This window comes from Felis catus, chromosome B3 (assembly GCF_018350175.1).
Source record: "Felis catus isolate Fca126 chromosome B3, F.catus_Fca126_mat1.0, whole genome shotgun sequence".
NCBI lineage: Eukaryota > Metazoa > Chordata > Mammalia > Carnivora > Felidae > Felis > Felis catus.
In genome coordinates, this window is record NC_058373.1 from 146,868,057 (window position 1) to 146,887,771 (window position 19,715).

General features: G+C 42.6%; 1 gene segment (V, D, J or C); it reads right to left on the reverse strand.

Moving 5' to 3' along the window:
• Nucleotides 1–19,432, reverse strand: part of LOC101091707 — a 104,840-nt gene extending 85,408 nt beyond the window's left edge. The window contains 2 exon segments of the C gene segment in view: nucleotides 18,897–19,199; nucleotides 19,299–19,432. Of these exon segments, the coding sequence occupies nucleotides 18,897–19,199; nucleotides 19,299–19,344 (349 nt within the window).
• Between the last annotated feature and the right edge of the window lie 283 nt (nucleotides 19,433–19,715).

The window sequence follows — 19,715 nt, forward strand, 5'->3', positions numbered from 1 at the left end:
TGTGCTCATGAATTCCTTAGACCATGTTATCTATGGAATATTTTATCTTGTTATCCACCCTGTTTTCAGCATCTGCTCTTTTGTAGTCTTGGGAATGCTTTTTTTTTTTTTTTTTTTTTTTTTTTTTTTTTTTTTTTTTTGCCTGCTTTCTATGCTTTCTGTGTTCTTCTGGCATGTAACCACGAACATATTGTGTGATGTTTTCCTTATAAATTGTGCCTAATAAATACAGAAGCTTGAGAGCAGCTCAGGGAGATTTCCCTTAGCCTCCATCTCACCTCTCTTGACTTGTGGAGTCTTGAGTAATCCTTTCTTCCATCTTTGGCTTTGCTGGACAAAGCCAAAAGCTGAACCCACAGTTTATATGTTTTACTGGTTTTTTTTTTTTTGTTGTTTCTATATCATTGATTTCTGATCTTTAAAAAAAATTTTTTTTTTCAAGAGAGAGCACCAGTGGGGAAGGGGAAGAGAGAGAAGGGGACAGAAGATCCAAAGCAGACTCTATGCTGACAGCAGCTAGCCTGATGCGGGGCTCGAACTCACAAAATGTGAGATCATGACCTGAGCTGAAGTCAGATGCTCCACCCACTGAGCCACTCAGGTGCCCCTCTGCTCTAATCTTTTTTATTTCCCTTCTTCTCCTGGATTTAGGCTTTATTTCCTTTTCCTTTTCTAGCTCCTTTAATTGTAAGGTTAGGTTGTGTATTTGAAATGTTTCATTCTTTTTGAGGTAGGCCTGTATTACTTCCCTCTTAGGACTGTCTTTGCTGCATCCCAAAGGTTTTAGACTGTCATGTTTAATTTTCATTTGATTCCCTGTATTTATTTCTTCTTTAATTTCCTGGTTAACCCATTCATTCTTTAGTATGATGTTATTTAACCTTCATATATTTGTTGTCTTTTCAAATTTTTTCTTGTGGTTGACTTCAAGTGTCATAGCATTGTGATCTGAAAATATGCATGGTATGATTTGAGTCTTTGTATTTGTAGATGACTGATTTGTGACCTAGTATGCGATCTAATCTGGAATGTTGCATGTGAACTTGAGAAGAATGTATAGTCTGCTGCTTTAGGATGGAATGTTCTGAATATGTCTGTTAAGTATATCCAGTCCAATGTGTCATTCAAGGCCATTATTTCCTTATTGATTTTCATCTTAGATGATCTGTCAATTGTTGTAAGTGGGATGTTAAAGTCCTCTATTATGATGATATTATTATCAATAAGTTTCTTTATGTTTATTATTAATTGATTTATATATTTTGGTGTTCCAAGTTGGAAGCATAAATATTTATAATTGTTAGACCTTCTTGATGAATAGATCCCTTAATTATGATATAATTCCCTTCTTCATCTCTTGTTATAGTCTTTGGTTTAAAAGTGAGTTTTATGATACAAATATTGCTAATCTACTTTTATTTTGGCATCCATTCATATGGTAGATGGTTCTCCATTTCCCCCACTTTCAATCTTCAGGTGTCTTTACGTCTAAAATGAATGTCTTGCATGCAGCATATAGATGGGTCTTGTTTTTTTTTTTTTTTTTTATCTGTTCTGATACCCTATGTCTTTTGATTGGAGCATTTAGAGCATTTGGATTCAAGGTGATTATTGATAGATATGAGGTTGGTGCCATTGTATTATCTGTAAAGTTGGTGTTCCTGGTAATGTTCTCTTGTTCTTTCTTGTCTTTGTTGCTTGTGGTCTTTTCTTCCCCTAACCAAAGAGTCCCTTTTAATATTTCTTACAGGACTGGTTTAGTGGTCAAACTCCTTTCTTTAGTTTTTTTTTTTTTTTTTTTAATCTGGGAAACTCTATCTCTCCTTTTATTCTGAATGACAGAGAGCCTTGCTGGATAAAGAATTCTTGGATGCATATTTTCCCCATTCAGCATGTTGAATATATCATGGCACTCCCTTTTGGCTTGCCAAATATCTCTGGACAGGTCTGCTGGGAACCTGATCTGTTTTCCCTTCTATGATAAGGAGTTTTTTTTTTTCTACTTGCTGCTTTCAGGATTCTTTCCTTGTCTGTGTATTTTGTGAATTTGAGTATTATGTGTCTTGTTGATGGTTGGATTTTTTGAATTTAATGGGAGTTCTCTACTTCTTGGATTTTGATGTCTGTGTCTTTCCCCAGATTAGGGAAATTTTCAGGTATAATTTGCTGAAAGAAACCTTCTGCTCCTTTTTATTTCTGTTCTTTTTCTCAGACTCTTATGATATGAATGTTACTGTGCTTTAAGGAATTGATGAGTTCTCTAAGTCTACATTAATAATCCAATTGCCCTTCTTTACCTGTTCTTTTCAACTTCATTATTTTTCATAATTTAATCTTCTATATTACTAATTTGCTCCTCTGCTCATTCATCTTTGTTTTTATTGCCTCCATTTAGGTTTGTATCTTGGTTATAACATTTTTAATTTCAACCTAACTAGATTTTAGTTCTTTTATCTCTGTAGCAAGGGATTCTCTGGTATCTTCTATGCTTTTTGAAACCCCAACTAGTATTCTTAAGATTATTGTTTTAAATTCTCATTCAGGCATCTTACTTATATATTGATCAAATCCCTGCCTGCGACTTCTTCCTGTTTTTTGTTTTGGGGTGAATTCCTCCACCTTGTCATTTTATCTGGATCACCTTTTTGTGTGTGTGGTTGTTGGGAAAGACTGTTTTATTCCTGCTCCTGAGAGAATGCCTATATTAAGAAGAGGTCCAAGGGGCTCCTGGATGGCTCAGTCGGTTGGGTGTCCAACTTCAGCTCAGGTCATGATCTCACCATTTCTGAGTTTGAGCCCCATGTCCTGTTCTGTGCTGACAGCTCAGAGCCTGGAGCCTGCTTTGGATTCTGTGTCTCCCTCTCTCTGTACCTCCCCTGCTCACACTCTGTCTCTCTCTTTCAAAAATAAATAAACAGGGGCGCCTGGGTGGCGCAGTCGGTTAAGCGTCCAATTTCAGCCAGGTCACGATCTTGCAGTCCGTGAGTTCGAGCCCCATGTCAGGCTCTGGGCTGATGGCTCAGAGCCTGGAGCCTGTTTCCTATTCTGTGTCTCCCTCTCTCTCTGCCCCTCCCCCATTCATGCTCTGTCTCTCTCTGTCCCCCCCAAAAAAATAAATAAATAAATGTTGAAAAAAAAATAAACATTAAAAAAATTTTTTTTTAAAAAGAAGAGGTCCAAAAAAGGGGGAAAAAAAAAAAAGAAACTAGACCCTGTTTCCCTGAGAGGTGAAGCTTTGCAGCACCATATGATTAGTCAACTTGGTGCATGCAGGGGGGTTGTGCTGGCTTCCTTGGCAGGGTTCTGCTGCTCTGATTCTCAGGAGGACTTGCCCTAGTGGAGATGCACCTGTAAGGTGCAGGGGGTGGGGCTTGGTGTCAGCAGGTCTGGGCTCCACTGTCTAGAACTGTTTTGCTCACTGAAGTTGGTAAGTGCTGATGGGCTGGAGGGAAAATGACATTTCTCTGCTCTCTTGTCCTCAATGGGGAGCTCAACCCCACCACTGTTCAGAAATCCCCCACAGAAAGCAATCACCTCTCTTGTATTTCCACCTTCTGCCAGATCCCTGACTTCATCCTGCCTGCATCAGAGTTTCCCACATGCCAGGTGGCACAGTGCTCCTGTAGTTTATCTCAGGTGTATGGCTGGGTTTCAGAACTCCAAGCTCCAAATTTTAGGGACCCACATGATGCAGACCCATGCTGATCCTCTGGGGGAGGGTCTCACTTTGCCTTTTCTGTTTGCTTATTTGTCACCAAAAAAGCAGTAGCATGACTATGAAGCGGTTTGGAGTTTATGGTAAAGTGTAGCACAATGCTGATGCCAACGTTTGCTGCCCTCAGTCAGTGTCTTCGTTCCAATGCTAGGGAACAGGGTGGCTGTTGGCACCTCCAGTTCTTCTGTCTCCGGAGAGGCCATGCTTCCTCTCCAAAATGCAATTCAAGATGGGAAACTGTCTCTCCCCGTGCAAGTCAAGGGATCTTCAGACCACACTGCCTGCTCCTGGGCCTCTGCCCTCCTTCCCCACAGGAGCACCACTAGGTCCACCTATATGATGCTAGCAGTGGTGGACTTCTAAAACTTCAGACTTTGCTGCTTATAAAAACTTGTAGTAGTTAGCCCCTCTAATTTTCCCAGTCAATCATTTTGGGGAAGAATTTTTCTTGTGCAATCCCCTATGCGTGCTATCACTCTCTCTCTCTCCATGATTCTGTTTCCCTCCCCTTCATAGCACCTACAGTTCTTTATTCCCCCAAATCAACTCTTCACAGCTCCTATCTTACATGATGTGGGCGTTTTTTCCTACCTCTAGTTGTGCAATTTTGCTCTTTCAGTCCTCAGATAAATTTCTTGGGTGTTCAAAAGTGATTTGATATTTATGTAGCCATGAGCGGGCTGGGGCACAGAGAGGGGGAGAGAGAGAATCTCAACAGGCTCTGTGCTCCACACTGAGTCTGATGTGGGGCTCAATCCCACAACTGTGAAATTGTGATCTGAATTGAAACCAAGAGTCAGATGTTTAACTGAATGAGCCAGCCAGGCACCCCATTGGTAAAAGAAACTTGTTATGTGTAAGGAAACCTCCATAATTAGCAGATTTTGCACCATGGACTTTGCATGTTTGAAGGGAGCAGCATCATATATTCAAAGTGCTAAAAGAAAAAATCTGTCGACCAAGAACACTCTATCCACCTAAGTTGTCCTTCAGAATTGGAAAAGGGATGACAGTTTTGCAGACAAACAAAGCTGAAGGAGTCAATCACCACCAAACTGGCCTTAAGAGAAATGTTAACAATAATTAACACCAATCTTCTTGAACTCTTCCAAAAAATAGAAGAGGAGAGGATAATTTCATCTAATTTTATGAAGTCAGCATTATCTTGAGACCAAAACCACAGAAGACAAGAAAAGACAATTACAGGCCAATATCCCTGATAAACATAGATGCACAAATGCTCAACAAAAGATTAGTAAACCGAATTCAACAATACATTAAAAGGGCCATACACCATGGTCAAATGGAATTACCAGAGAGATGCAGGATGGTTCAACATCCAGAAATAAATCAACGTGGTACACCACGTTAGCAAAAGGAAGATGAAAATCATGATCGTCTCAATAGATTCAGGAAAGGCCTTTGACAAAATGCAACATCCTTTCATGATAAACTCAACAAACTGGTTATAGAGGAAACATTGCTTAACATAATCAAGGCATATATATGACAGGTCTACAGCTAACATCATACTCAATGGTAAAAGGTTGACAAGTATTTCATCTAAGATTAGGAATAACACAAGGATGCCCACTCTTGCCATTTTATTCTGTATAATGGAACTCCTAGCCATTAGTGTCTGAGCAGTTAAGCAAGAAAAAGAAATAATACATATCCAAATCATAGTAGAAGTGAAACTGTCTTTGTTTGCTGATGGCATGATCTTGAATACAGGAAACAGGAAGAAACCACCAATAACTATTAGAACTAATGAGCAAATTGAGTAAAGTTGCAGTATACAAAATGAACATGCCTAAGTCCATTGCATTTCTATACCATATCAAGAAATGATCTGAAAATAAATTAAGACTACAACCCATTTATAATTGTATCAAAAGGCCAAAACACCAAGGAATAAACTTAAACAAGGAAGTGAAAGATCTAAACACTGAACACTATAAGACATTAAAAAAATTATTTATTTAAATTCAAGTTAGTTAACATGCAGTGTAGTGTTGGTTTCAAGAGTAGAATTTAGTGATTTATCATTTATATACAACCCCCAGTGCTTATCACAAGTTCCCTCCTTAATGCCTATCACCCACTTAGCCCACCCTGCCTCCAGAAACCTTCAGTTTTTTCTCTGTACTTAAGAGTCTCTTATGGTTTGCCTCCCTCTCTGTTTTTATCTCATTTTCTTTCCCTTCTCCACTGTTCATCCGTTTCTTAAATTCCACATATGAGTGGAATCATATGGTATTTGTCTTTCTCTGACTGACTTATTTCACTTAGCATAATACACTCTAGTTCCATCCATGTCATTGCAAATGGCAAGATTTCATTCTTTTTCATCACTGAGTAGTATTCCATTGTATACATATACCACATCTTAATCTATCCATAAGTCAATAGACATTTGGGCTCTTTCCATAATTTGGCTATTGTTGATAGTGCTGCTATAAACATTGAGGTGCATGTACCCCTTCAAATCAGCACTGCTGTATCCTTTGGATAAATACCTAGTAGTGCAATTCCTGGGTCATAGGCTTAACTTTCTAAGGAAACTCCATAATGTTTTCCAGAGTGGCTGCACCAGTATTCCATCAGCAGTTCAAAAGTGTTCCCTTTTTTCTGCATCCTCACCAACACCTGTTGATTCTCATGTTATTAATTTTAGCCATCCTGACAGGTGTGAGATGGTATCTCATTATGGTTTGGTTTGTATTTCCCTGATGATAAGCGATGTTGAATATATTTTCATGTGTCTGTTAGCCATCTGTATGTCTTCTTTGGAAAAGTGTCTATTCATGTCTTCTTCCCATTTCTTCAGTGGATTATTTGCTTTTTGAGTGTTGAGTTTGGTAAGTTCATTATAGATTTTGGATACTAACTCTTCATCCGATATGTCATTTGCAAATATCTTCTCCCATTTTGTCGGTTGCCTTTTAGTTTTGTTGGTTGTTTCCTTCAGTGTGCAGAAGCTTTTTATCTTGATGAGGTCCCAATAGTTCATTATTGCTTTTGTTTCCCATGCTTCCAGAGACATGTTCTTAGTAAAGAGTTGCTGTGGCCAAGGTCAAAGAGGTTGTTGCTTGTGTTCTTCCCTAGGATTTTGATGGCTTCCTCTCTTGTGAACACATAAGACATTGATGAAAGAAATTGAAGACAGAAATAAATGGGAAGATATTCTCTGATCATAACTGGAAAAATTGATATTGTTAAAATGTCCATATTACCCAAAGAATCTGCAGATTTGATGTAATCTTTATCAAAATCCCAATGGCTTTTCCACAGAAATAGAACAAACAGTCCTCACCATTGGGTAGGAGCACAGAATACCCCAAATAACCAAAGCCACAAAGGTAGAGGCATCACACTTCCTTATTTCACATTACATTAAAGCTATAGTAATTAAAACAGTATGGCACTGGGGGTGTCTGAGCGGCTCAGTCAGTTAAGCATCTGACTTCAGCTTGGGTCATGATCTCACAGTTTGTGGGTTTGAGCCCTGTGTTGGGCTCTGTGCTGGTAGCTCAGAGCCTGGAGCCTGCTTCAGATTCTGTGTCTTTCTCTCTGCCCCTCCCCCACTTGTATTGTCTCTCTCTCTCTTTCTCTGTCTCAAAAATAAATAAATACTAAAAAAAAATTGAAACAGTATGACACTGGATTAAAAATAGATATGTAGAACAAAGGAACAGAATAGAGAGTCCAGAAATAAACTGTCATATATAAGGTCAAATACTATTTGACAAGGGAACCAAGAACACAGAATGAGGAAATTATAGTGTTTTCAACGCATGGTGTTGTTATAACAGGATAGTCACATATAGAAAAATGAAATTGGACTTGTATTTTGCAATACTCACAAAATTTAACTCAAAATGAATTAAATACTTAAATGTAATATCTGATAACATAACATTCCTAGAAGAAATCATAGGGAAGAACCTTGATAATGGACTTGGTGATGATTTTTTGTCTACAACACCAAGATTACAAGCAACAAAAGCAAAAAATCAAGTGAAACTACATCAGGTCAAAAAGTTTCTGAACAACAAAATAGTCAACATGAAAATTCAACCTGTGGAATGGGACAAACTATTTACAAACCATATATCAGACATGGGCTAATACACAAAGTGTGTGAGGAACTCAGAAAACTCAATTTAAAAAAAGCAAAATATTTTATTAAAAAATGGGAAGAAGAACTACATTGACATTTTTTAAAGATTATACCAGGCAGCCTCTGGGGGGTTGTGAACCAACAATTGGTGAGCCAGCCAGGAGACAAATGAAATGGGAATGAGGCATTTGTGGGAGAAATCCCAAATCTGCAAATGACTTCTATATAGTGAGGGATGGCCCATATATTTAGATGCTTGGAGACCACCTCACGAATACAGGGACATCCCCCAAATTCCAGCCAATCTAATGCACTTATTTTAGAAACTGCAGCAAAAGAGGGAAATGAATGAGTGCCTCAGTGGGCTGGCCTTCACAACAGGCAGATCAACTGGCCACCAAAGTCCAAACAGAGGCTGAAGCTCAAATTAAAAAGTTGGAAGAAGAGCTGAGAGTAGAGAAGGACATGAGGTTGTCCACTCCTCTGCTAGCCTCTGGCCTAGCAGACAGGATGGGAGAGCAGGAAGATAAGCCAGTGTGCTATTGTGCAAAGCAAGGAGGGTGTACATTGGGGCAGGTTAAGGTCTAAGCACTTGTGACAAAGCTTGATTGATGTGTTAAGAGGTAGAATCCATGGAAAGGTGATAAAAATGAAGAGCAGGAAGCTGTGATGATTCATCAGAAAACATGAAATGCCCCATGCCGTCTGGCCCCTCATACAAAGGAAAGCAAAAGCACAGCACAACCCAGCCAGTAGGGCAGCACCCAGCTGAGGAAATGCTCCTGATGAGAGAGCACACTCCTGCTGAGCTTATTGACATAGTTGGTGAGTCCCAGCAGAAGGGCAGGGAAAGTGCCCAGGCATGTTTGGTGTAGCTATGCAATATCTGGGGCAATGGCACTTCTCTGACCGGCAGGGGGCAGAGAAGAAGAGCAACATCACCACACAGCTGCCCACCAGCAGCTCCTGCATAGCTCTCAGGGGATCCAAAGTACTCACTTCCTTATAGGTTGGGTGATCTTAGCTTTCAGTGAGGCTTTGCCCAATGTGGGGGATGTTCCTTGGCACATGGGACCCTAAAAACCTACAGGTGTGACATGAAAAAATCCTTAGGAAACTGGGAACAAAACAGGTAATCCACACTCCTGTCTTTGAAAGTCTTGATCAGGCCACACTCACTGCAGGAATAAAAAAACAAGATTATCCAGTCCACCCCCAGCACCTGATATGGGATGCTGATATCCATGCTGAACCCAGTTGTGGGACAAAATATTTAAGATATTGGGAAATCCACTGCTATCTGGGGGAAATGGATAGACCCCAGGAATGGGCATGGCTATGGGAAAGGCCCAACATAGAGAAGGAGTTTCAAAAACCAAGGACCCCTCCCCACTGGCTGCAAAAATACCCTGGAGGCAATGTGGTTTGACCTCACTGCTGCTGGGACCTAAAGAGATAGACCAACAACCCAACACTGTGTTGGTTGGCTTGTGGAAAGCCATAAAACCTGAATAACAGTCTGCCCCTACCGTCCCTAATGCTCCACCTGTTCTAGCAGAGGCCTCAGGGACACAGTCCTATTCAGGGTGGGTGCCTCCTACTCCCCAGGTAGAGGATGTAGAACAAAACCACTTCCAGGTGAGGGCCATTGGGATTGACTAGAAGCCCCATGTTGAGCTCGCTAAGTCCTTCAGAAATAAACACAACATGATGGCTCTGGTGGGAACAGGAACAGAATGCATTCTAATCCAAGGTAACCCTCAGAAGTTTTCTGGCCCCCTCAGTGCCATCGGTGGCTACAGAGCCAATCAGTTATGGTCAGGAAGGTCCCTTCTGACACTGCAAGTTGGGCATTCTGCTTCCTGAGAATATGAGGTTTTTAATCTGCCCCATACCAGAGAACATACTGGGCACTGATAACCTACAAAGTTGAACCCTGCAGGCCTCTATTGGTGAATTCTGCCTCCAAGTTAATCAAACCAGTGCTAATGGGAAACTCCAACTGGAAACTGGCAAGTGTGTCAGCCTTGAAAAGTGTGGTTAACAGTCAAACAATATAACTTGCCTGCAGGCATAAAGAGATGGAACTTATCTGAGACCTGCACCAAGTGGGTTTTATGTGCCCTGATCACAACACTTTCAACAGCCCAGCATGGCCAGTAAGAAAGCCAGATGGGTCACAGTGGACAATGGTGGACCACTGAGAACTGGGCAAGGTGGTGGCACACCCATATGACCATGTGGCTGTGTGCAACATTGCCAGCATCTTAGATGCCTTAGTCATGATCCTGGGAGGGGAGCATGCTGATCTGGACTTATCAGATGCCGGTGCCATTTCCAAACAGAATGCTGTGTGTTCATACCTGTCAGGTTGGCTACTATGTCATATTTATGAATCACATAGCTCACAAACAATGCCTTTTATGATCTACCCCCAGCCTAGAGAAATTAATAGATCAATGATTTGGATCATGGGGATCTTGATGGAAAAGTTGTCAATGATTTTGGGAATCATTGCTTAATCTGTATTTTCTCTGCTGGCCTGTGTCAATATGTTCCATATTGTAGATGTGGCATCTGCCTCCAATGCAGCCAGACATCCACCACAGGCGCCACCCCCATGCTAGTGAAACCCCTTTGCTGACTGCTCAGGGTACAGTCTGGAAGAGGGGCCCATGAAATTATAAGAGCTGATCACAAAAGGTAAACTTTGGAGGAAGGTCATTGAGAGGATGTGACCACTGGTTGCCCCAAGGGCTAAACCGCTAAACCACCCACTAGGAGGCCCCATGCCTCTTCTCCTGTCCTTGGAATGTGTGTTCCCTGTAGCTTGAATGCTCTTAGAAGCTGCTCCAAGGTTATAGCCTTGAGATAGTGATGTGGTGCTGAGATTGTCTGAACAGTATGCATGACTAAATCCAGTTTTGGCTTCCATAGGAAAACTATTAGGATTTGGCAGGTGGATACAGAAATCACTCATCTCGTGGATGCCTGAGACAAACCTTGTAAGTAAGTTCCTTTGCTCATTAAAACTGCCACCTCCCAACCTGGAGGGTCTTGCCCCCGTCTTTGGTCTCTGAGTACAGGGTCCAGGTTCAGGTTATGCCAGGGAAGCTCCTGAGAAGCTTGTAAAGCAACAGACATCCATATGGCTAATAGGTACACTAAGAGATGCTCAGTACCACTAATCAAATGCAAATCAAAACCACCATGAGGTGTCCCCATGCACCTGTTAGGATGGCTATTATCAGAAACACAAGAGATGTTAAGTGTTGGTGAGGATGTGGAGAAAAGACACCCTCTTGCACTGTTGGTGGGAATGCAAATTGGGGCAGCCACTGTGGAAACCAGTTGGAGGTTGCTCAAGAAATTCAAAATATAACTGCTACATGACCCAGAAATTCCACTGCTGGGTATTTATCTAAAGAAAATAAAAACAGGATCTCAAAGAGGCATCTGTACCCCCATGTTTGCTGCAGCATTATTCACAACACCCAAGGTGTGGCAATAACCTAAGTGGGTATGGGTGGAGATGTGAACGCAATAGTGTTCAACCATGAGAAAGAAGGGAACCAAGCCTTTTGATGCACCATAGATGGACCTTGAGGGCATTACTCTAAGAAGAAGACAATTACTGTGTGATATCATTTGTATGAGGAATACAAAACTCCTGGTAGCCAAGGGCTGGGAAGTGGGGGTTTGGGGAGATGTGTAAGGGTACAAACTTGCAACTAGTAGATAAGTCCTGGAGATCTAATGCAGAGCATAGAAATTATACTCAATAATACTGGATTATAAACTTGAAAATTGCTACGAGACTAGGTCTTAGCTGTTATCACTGCAAAAAGAAATGATAGTTATGTGAGGTGATGGAAGTGCTCTCTAACCACATGGTGGTAATAACACTGTAATATATAAATGCGACAAATCAACACCTTGTATGTCTTAAAGTTATGCAATATCTGAAAAATAATATTTTTTTTAAAGAATATATTTAGGGAAGAGATAAAACAAACCTAACTCTAGCTTTCCATAGTCTGGGGTGCAGATTAGGTCAATTTGGACCTGATGGGATTTTGAGGAGAGACAGCCCAGGCTGTCACCTGGGCCACTGCAAGCCTGTGCCCTGTGAATAAGAGAGCTGCCTTCACACATCAGTTCCTGATGGAGTATTTTGACCTGCTTGCATGTTGACTCTGGGTGGCATGGCAGTGATGTCATTCTTCTCTGGAGAAAAGTCACATTGCCCAGAACCTTCACACTTCCTCATACACTGTCTTGGGACTGCCGTCATAAGCTATTAGTTGTGTCAGGAGACATGATGGGATGATGATAAATCAGAAAAAGAAAAACACAGAAAATAGAGATTCCTATGCGATGAAGACTCATCACCCAACAGTGCATTTGGAGTGTAGATGAGCCCTAAGGAGGAGGGAGGGGACCTTACAGAGAGACCTTCCCAGCCACAGGGGATGTCTGCATGGGAGGGATAGAGAGGAGTACAGGAACAAGGTTTGAGGAGTCATGTCATTAACCATCAACACTTAAAGGACATGGCAGTGGGGCACCTGGGTGGCTCAGTCGGTTAAGTGTCTGACTTTGGCTCAGGTCATGATCTCATGGTTGGTGAGTTTGAGCACTGTGTTGGGTTCTGTGCTGGCAGCTTGGAGCCTGCTGGGGATTCTCTCTCTCCTTCTCTCTCTGCCCCTCACCTGCTCACACACACACCCTCTCTTTCAAAATAAATAAACTTTTGGGGGCACCTGGGTGGCTCAATCGGTTAAATATCTGACTTCAGCTCAGGAGGTCATGATCTTGCAGTTCGTAGGTTCGAGCCCCGTGTTGGGCTCTGTGCTGACAGCTCAGAGCCTGGAGCCTGCTTTGGATTCTTTGTGTGTGTGTGTGTCTCTCTCTGACCCTCCCCTGTTCATGCTCTGTATCTCTCTCTCAAAAATAAACAAACATTAAATTAAAAAAAATAAAAAAGGACATGGCAGTGATTGAGTATCTGATTCGCCCATTTAAATTTGCCATTAATACTACTAAAATAATGGAATTATCTAGCACAAAAATGGACTGCAGTATCTTAAATGTAGATTGAATGTTGGAAATAGGAAGAAAGTTCAAGGATAGGACATCAAAATATATTTGGAGAAGAGAGGGTAGGGTTCAACGATGTATTTGTAAGAGCACAAACTATATGCATTAAGGAAAGCACTGGAAACAAACATTGCTATAGACTAAAAGTGGTTTTCTGTGGATGCTGAGAGAAGTGCAAGTCCTTAAGTTTGCGAGATTTTTGTTGTTGTTGAAAATACTGTACTTTGTACCTGTATTGCATCGGGAAAAAAAATAATATCATTACAAATGTCAGTTTAAAAAGTTTTGTCATTCATTTATACATTTTATTTTTGTTAATTTTACACTATACTCTAGAATTATTTAGCACTGAAAATTATTTAGATATGCATAGACTGGTTTTCCACTGGCATAATCCTGTTCTGAAGACTGCCATCTGACATTCACCATGGCTCAACTACAGTCACTGTTCAGCTCACTGAAAAGTAGGCAAAAGAAAGAGAGAGGGATTCACATTCACTCGGCTCTCTCTGGATGCCAGAGTCATCCATAGGCACTTGTGCCTACCTTTCTAGTTGATTTCATTGGGTGCTAGTTTCAGCCTCACGGTCTCAGTCTCCCACATTTGGAAATTTGCTCTCCAGGGAGGCACAGCTTGCGCTAGGTGGAACCTAACTCTGGTCCCCTTCCCTCACACCCACAGACACGCCAGTGTGGGACAGGCAGTGTGGGTGGGTGGTAGCCCTCCATTACCCTGAACCTACATTGGGACCGGGGAAGGAGAGACTACCTGGAAAATGAGAATAAGCTCAGTGTGCAAGAGCACAGTTTTGGAGAAAACTCATGAATTTGTCCCTAAAAGAGCTTGTGTCAAATTCTCTTAATTCTGGAACCAGACACCTCAGTTCAGGATACAGCTGCTGACTCAGGTCCTCTGCGCAGAGTCTTGGGCTCAGTTTGGGCTCTTACAGGCTTACAAGATACATAGAGGCCACAAGCATGCAGTTTTCAAGTTTTATTTCAGAGTGCTGGTCAGTGACCCATGAGAGACCTGGTGTCAGAGCCGTGATGTGCCTGGGGACTCCTGGAAACATGGATGTTAGCTTTGACTTCTCATTACTGTATTTTCACAGATGCACCAGGTGGTTTGCCTATAGTTGTTCAGGGGTCTGGAGGCTGATTTATGGATTGCCTTCACCAGCAATCTCTTCCTTAACTTTCACTGTCTTGACAGTTCTGACATTTGTGGCGATGCCAAAGAGGAATGTAGTGATTAAAGCATAAATTCGAGCAAAGATCACTCTGAGATATACCACGGATTCCTGACTTTGCCTGACTGACCGCATTCTTCTTGGAGGGGGTCCACTGTCTGTGCTCCCACCAGCACCTCGTAATTTGCAAAATGGAGGATCCCAACCTATGTGGCAATGGCAGTTTCTGTTATTGTTGCAAATCCCCCTACGATTGCATTTCTCAGGCAAACAGTTGTAATTTATTTCACCTATAGTAGCATTGCAGAGGGAATTCTGACAGAACTTTCCAGGAGCACAGGGGGTACCATGTCTCACATGACCAACATCAGTTGTTCCTGTGGCACGATGTTCATCTAGTCCCCAACACCAGACTCCTGAGATTTTAGACTGATGGAATCCAACGTGTTCCTGCAACCGAGGGAGGTGAGTGACATTGGTACACTGCAGCCTTCCACACTTGACATCTCGGTCATGACATTGAATAAAGCGTCTGGCTGAAAACTCTCTTCTGCAGTGTCCAAATCGGTGGCCTTTTTTATTAATCTGGTAGCAGACATCTGGACCCTCCACAGTGCTTGCACCAAAGATTTCTTTGCAGTGCATAGTACGGTCAGTGCAGTTTCCATGATAGCAGTAGCCTTCTTCACTGCACGGGGTTCCATCCTGCATGTAGAAATCATCAGGGCAGCCAGAAGATCCCCCTTGGCAGTACTCTGGAAGGTCACAGATATTTCGGATTGGTCTGCAGAGCGTCCCAGCAGCGGAGAAGGTGCAGTTTGTACAGCACAATCCTTTATCACAGAGAAATGTACTCTCAAATCTGCAGTCATTACTACAGCAGGGGTTGGCATTACACTCCTTGAAGGAGCCACAGTCACACTGCTCCCTATCCTCCACTATAGAGTTTCCACAACGTATGTGTGTCAGGCTTGCGTTGAAGAACTTCAGGTGTTCACTAAATAGGCAATGCTTTTCAGTACTCAGCATGTTTTGAATGTGCACAAAAGAACAGTTACTGAAGGAATCTGTCAACCCAGGGTATCTGTGCATGATGCAGCTGGACCTCCTCTGGCAGCTGCAATCATGATCATCAAAATACAGACCCAAGCTTCTTCCACAGAGATGAGATGTTACCACAGCTAACAATAAATAATGTCTGCCTAGGTGACCAACCATATGTAGGCTTTGAGAAGAGCAGAAGCCAAACATTCTAGGGTTGTACTGATAATCTTCTGGTCCATCTTTAACCACAATGAAGGATGCACTAGGTTGTATGACATTGTACAAGTAGGTATGGTGGAATTGGTAGTATTCACCACCTGGAATTCTATAATCATTCATGTTGACTGGATCTCTTACATCAAATACAAGAACTGCAGTAAGATGGTACCTTATGTCAAGACCTTTGTACATTGAGTCTATTAAACTAACCATATCTATCATGAATTTTATACACAATGTCATATTATTATATACACGATACATTGAATTGGAACTTTGAGCAAATCCTCTTATCATGCCTTTATGGGATGAAAATATCCTATTATTGATCCTGGGGGCTGTACTGGCAGTTTTCTGAGAGAACAGGGGGTCCCTATCCTCCTTATATCCCAGTTTATAAGTAGGTCCCGTTGCACTGATGTCTGCCACTATCTGAGAAACAATGTGTTCAAACCATTGGGAATCTCTGAGGGGTCTGATTTCATAGGCAAGGTCATCCAACTTCATGATACCTTCAAGGCCCCCATAGCACGTGTCCATGGTGACCATGGAAAGAGGAATCTCCTCCAGGTAGCCGAGGTAGTAACAGTCTGGAGGGATGAAGGGGTAGTCCATCTGCAAGGCTCCCTGATCATCCTGAGTCATCATCAGCAGATGTCTGGACCAAAACAGTTTCTTGCGTCGCATGTGGATAACATGTCTCTTGCCCCCAAAACGCAGGCTATAGGACAGCCAGCCAGGCATCTGAACGCCCTTGCCATGGTGAAGCTCCTTCTTGGGAATTACCACCTCAGAGGAGATGTAGCGCCATGAGGGATGCCCTTGAGAACCCTGCACAGGAGCCAGCACTGCCCAGAGTGCAAACAGCAAGAGGGGCGCCCTCAGGGTGACCTGGCCCTCTGCCAGCCTCATGCCCCTGCTCAGAGACATCTGCCAGTGAGAATGGATAAGTGGAGGATCCTCAGAAAAGCCAGGTCTAGACCATCTGACAGAACAGAGGGCTGTGCCAGGTGGCCAGCACCCTGCACCTGGGAGCCACCTGTAGGGTTAGGTAACAGTCACAGGGTGTGGCATTGGGTGACCCTGCACATCCGTTCAGCTAGGACACATGTGGCAGAGGGAGGTGGGCCATGTCCAAGTGTGCTCACATGGACATAGTAAGGACTTGGACTCAGAGACATGGCTGTATTCAACACATTCCATCTTTCCTCCAGCTAGTGAATGTGGGATATGCAATTTTAATACCCTGAACTTCTCTACCAATTCCATGTCCTGTGGTACTGCTGGGTCACTTTCTCTGGATGACTGCTTTTCCTCATTATGGAGACCAATGCTTCCTACTTCCATGGGATATGGAGGTAGACTGTCAATTTTACCTTTGTACGTATTGAAAAACATCGCTTTGTAATTTTACATGTCTTATTCTGGTTGGCTATTAGTTTGCAAGCCATTTGATCCTTTTGGTTGTTGCTTTGAAGGTTCCTCTGAGTTTACTGAGGAAACATTTCCCAGTATTCTGTGTCATGATTGGTGAAGTACAAGGTTGTATTTTAGTATTTTCTTATGCCATCTGGTGAGAACAGAAAGTACTGCTGAACATGTGTGAGCCCCAGGGGTTTTCCCCTCTAATCCCTTATTGTGGTTCTTTCCTGGCCTCTGGCAGTCTCCTCCCATGCATGTGAGGTTCTCTCCTAAGCTGGAGATGCAGGGGAGTTGAGGTTACGTTGGCAGCTTGCACCATGGCAGGCTGCACATGACTGAAAGATGGTATCGACCATGGAACTCCCTTGTTTAAGTATCATCTAGTCCTTTAAAATCCCCTGAGTTGGGTAGAAACCCTCAGAGTTGGCTTTTGGAGAAGAGTCTGACTTTTCTCCAGGTGGCTGGCCTCCTAAATATAGCTCAACTTCTTTTCCCACCAAAACTAAAACTATGAACATTGACCTTTCCAGAAATACTCAGCTGAATTTGGGATTTGATAACAATAAAATGGAGAGTGGAATGGCAGTTGTCTGGGGCTGGCAGGGTGGAGCAATGAGGAGTAGATCTCAAGGGCTATGATTTTCTGTTATGCAAGATGATTAAGTTCTAGAGGGGTCTCCACAACATTACACCTGTAATTACCAATACTGTACTGTACGGTTAAAAGATTGTGAAGAGTGTGGGTCTCATGTTCAGTGAGATCCTAACACAGTACGAAAGTGGAAACACTAATTTTGCTTCTCATATGACAGTATGATGAACTGCATGGTCACACTCTCTACTGATAATGTGAAAATAATTTAAAAACATTTACATACTTTGAATACTAACCCTGAGGATATGTCATTTACAAATATCTTCTTCCATTCCATAGGTTGCCTTTTAGTTTTGTTGATTGTTTCCCTCACTGTGCAGAAGCGTGCTATTTTCAGGTAGTCCCAATAGTTCATATATGTATGTATTTAATTTTCTTGTTTTATTTTTAATTTAAATTCAAGTCTTCAGTCTTTGAGTTCCATGTTTACAGGAAGTTGACTTGTCATGATTAACTTTATGGGTTATCTTGACTGAGTCATGGGTACCCAGATTCACTACTGTTTCTGTGGATGTCTGTGATGTGTTTCCAGAAGAGATTGGCATTTTCATCCATGGTTTCTTTCTGCCTGGGCATCACCCATTCCATTATAGTTCTGAGTAGAATCCGATGCAGAGGGAGGAAGAATTCCTTCATTTTTACTTCCCATGTGCGTGTTTGAACTGGAACATTTGTCTCCTCCTAGCCTTGTTCTTAGAGTTACTTCATCAGCTCCCCAAGTTCTGAGACTAGACACTAGTTCAGAATCAGACAAAAGTTAAATCACTGGTTTTCCTGGGTCTCCAGCTTGTGACAGTAGATCATGGGACTTCTCAACATATTTTGTCATGGAAACCAACGTGCTTTGGGTTCTGTTGCTCGAGGGAATCCTGACTAATACATGGAGACGATTTATGTCTTGTTTAGAGGAATTGAATAAAGCTGTAGCTCATTTAACGTCCTGAGTAGCAAGTGCCAGGAGGGAAGTGTCACGTTGTTTGATTGGGACAAGTGCTGGGTGAAGATAATGGGGAGCTGTGGGATCCTGTGGTCCTGGCTGCACAGGGAGCGCATCTGGGACTCTTGTAAAGGTTCAGCTTTTGTGCCTCAGGAAATATGTAATTCACTCATGTTGAGGGACAGGAGTAAGCAAGTGCAAACAACTGTGTCTTTGTGCACGTTAGTCTAGTTTCCCTATGACAACCCAGTTGCTAATCCAGAGTTAATAGGTAAACACAGAAGCATATAACCAGGGAGGCTCCCTGGGAAAACTGCTGTGTGGAGAGGAAGCCCCAGACCCTGACAGGAAACCTGCCTGTAACCTCCATCTGCACATGCGCCTGGGAACAAAGCAAAATTGTGCATAGTGTGCGCCCCCTGGTGGTGCTGATCCCCTCCTGCAGGGAGGTTTGTGTGTGGGCTCCCAGTGAGGTCCCCTCACTGTGTCTTTCGCACAGTAATATGTGGCCGTGTCCTCGGTCTTGAGGCTGTTCATCTGCAGATACAGCGTGTTCTTGGCGTTGTCTCTGGAGATGGTGAATCGGCCCTTCACGGAGTCTGCGTAGCCTGTGCTACCTCCACTACCACTAATTGCTGAGACCCACTGCAGCCCCTTCCCAGGAGCCTGGCGGACCCAGTTCATCCAATAGCTCCTGAAGGTGAATCCAGAGGCTACACAGGTGAGTCTCAGGGACCCCCCAGGCTTCACCAGGTCTCCCCCAGACTCCACCAGCTGCACGTCACACTGGACACCTGCAGACACAAGACATGTTGGTCAGGAAACTGTCACACATCCATTGTTTCACTCATATCCATTCACAGACTCAGTGTCTCTCGTTCACCATGAATTACCTTTTAAAAGAGCAACCAGGAAAACCCAGCCCAGCACAAACTCCATGGTGAGGGTTGTGTGTTCTGTGCTGATCACAGAATGGGAACACCTGGGACTTCTGGGGCTGGGGCTCGTCTCCCAGCTGCAGGGTCGGGGCTGGGCTGGTTTTATCAGCACAGAGAGGGCCCCATTTGCATGTGCTCTGACATATATATTACACTCCAGTTTTAGATTTGATTCTTTAAAAGTGAACAAGTTTAAGGATGCACTTGTAGAGTAGTTTGTGTAGATGGCGCTGTGACAATATGAAGAATTGTAATTGGTGAGCACAGTTATATTTGCAGGGACTTGTGCATTTTTACATGTCTTTCATCAACAAAGGTCATTTTCACTCTACAATTATTTTACATAATTTATAAAGTTTAATCCCAAGTACT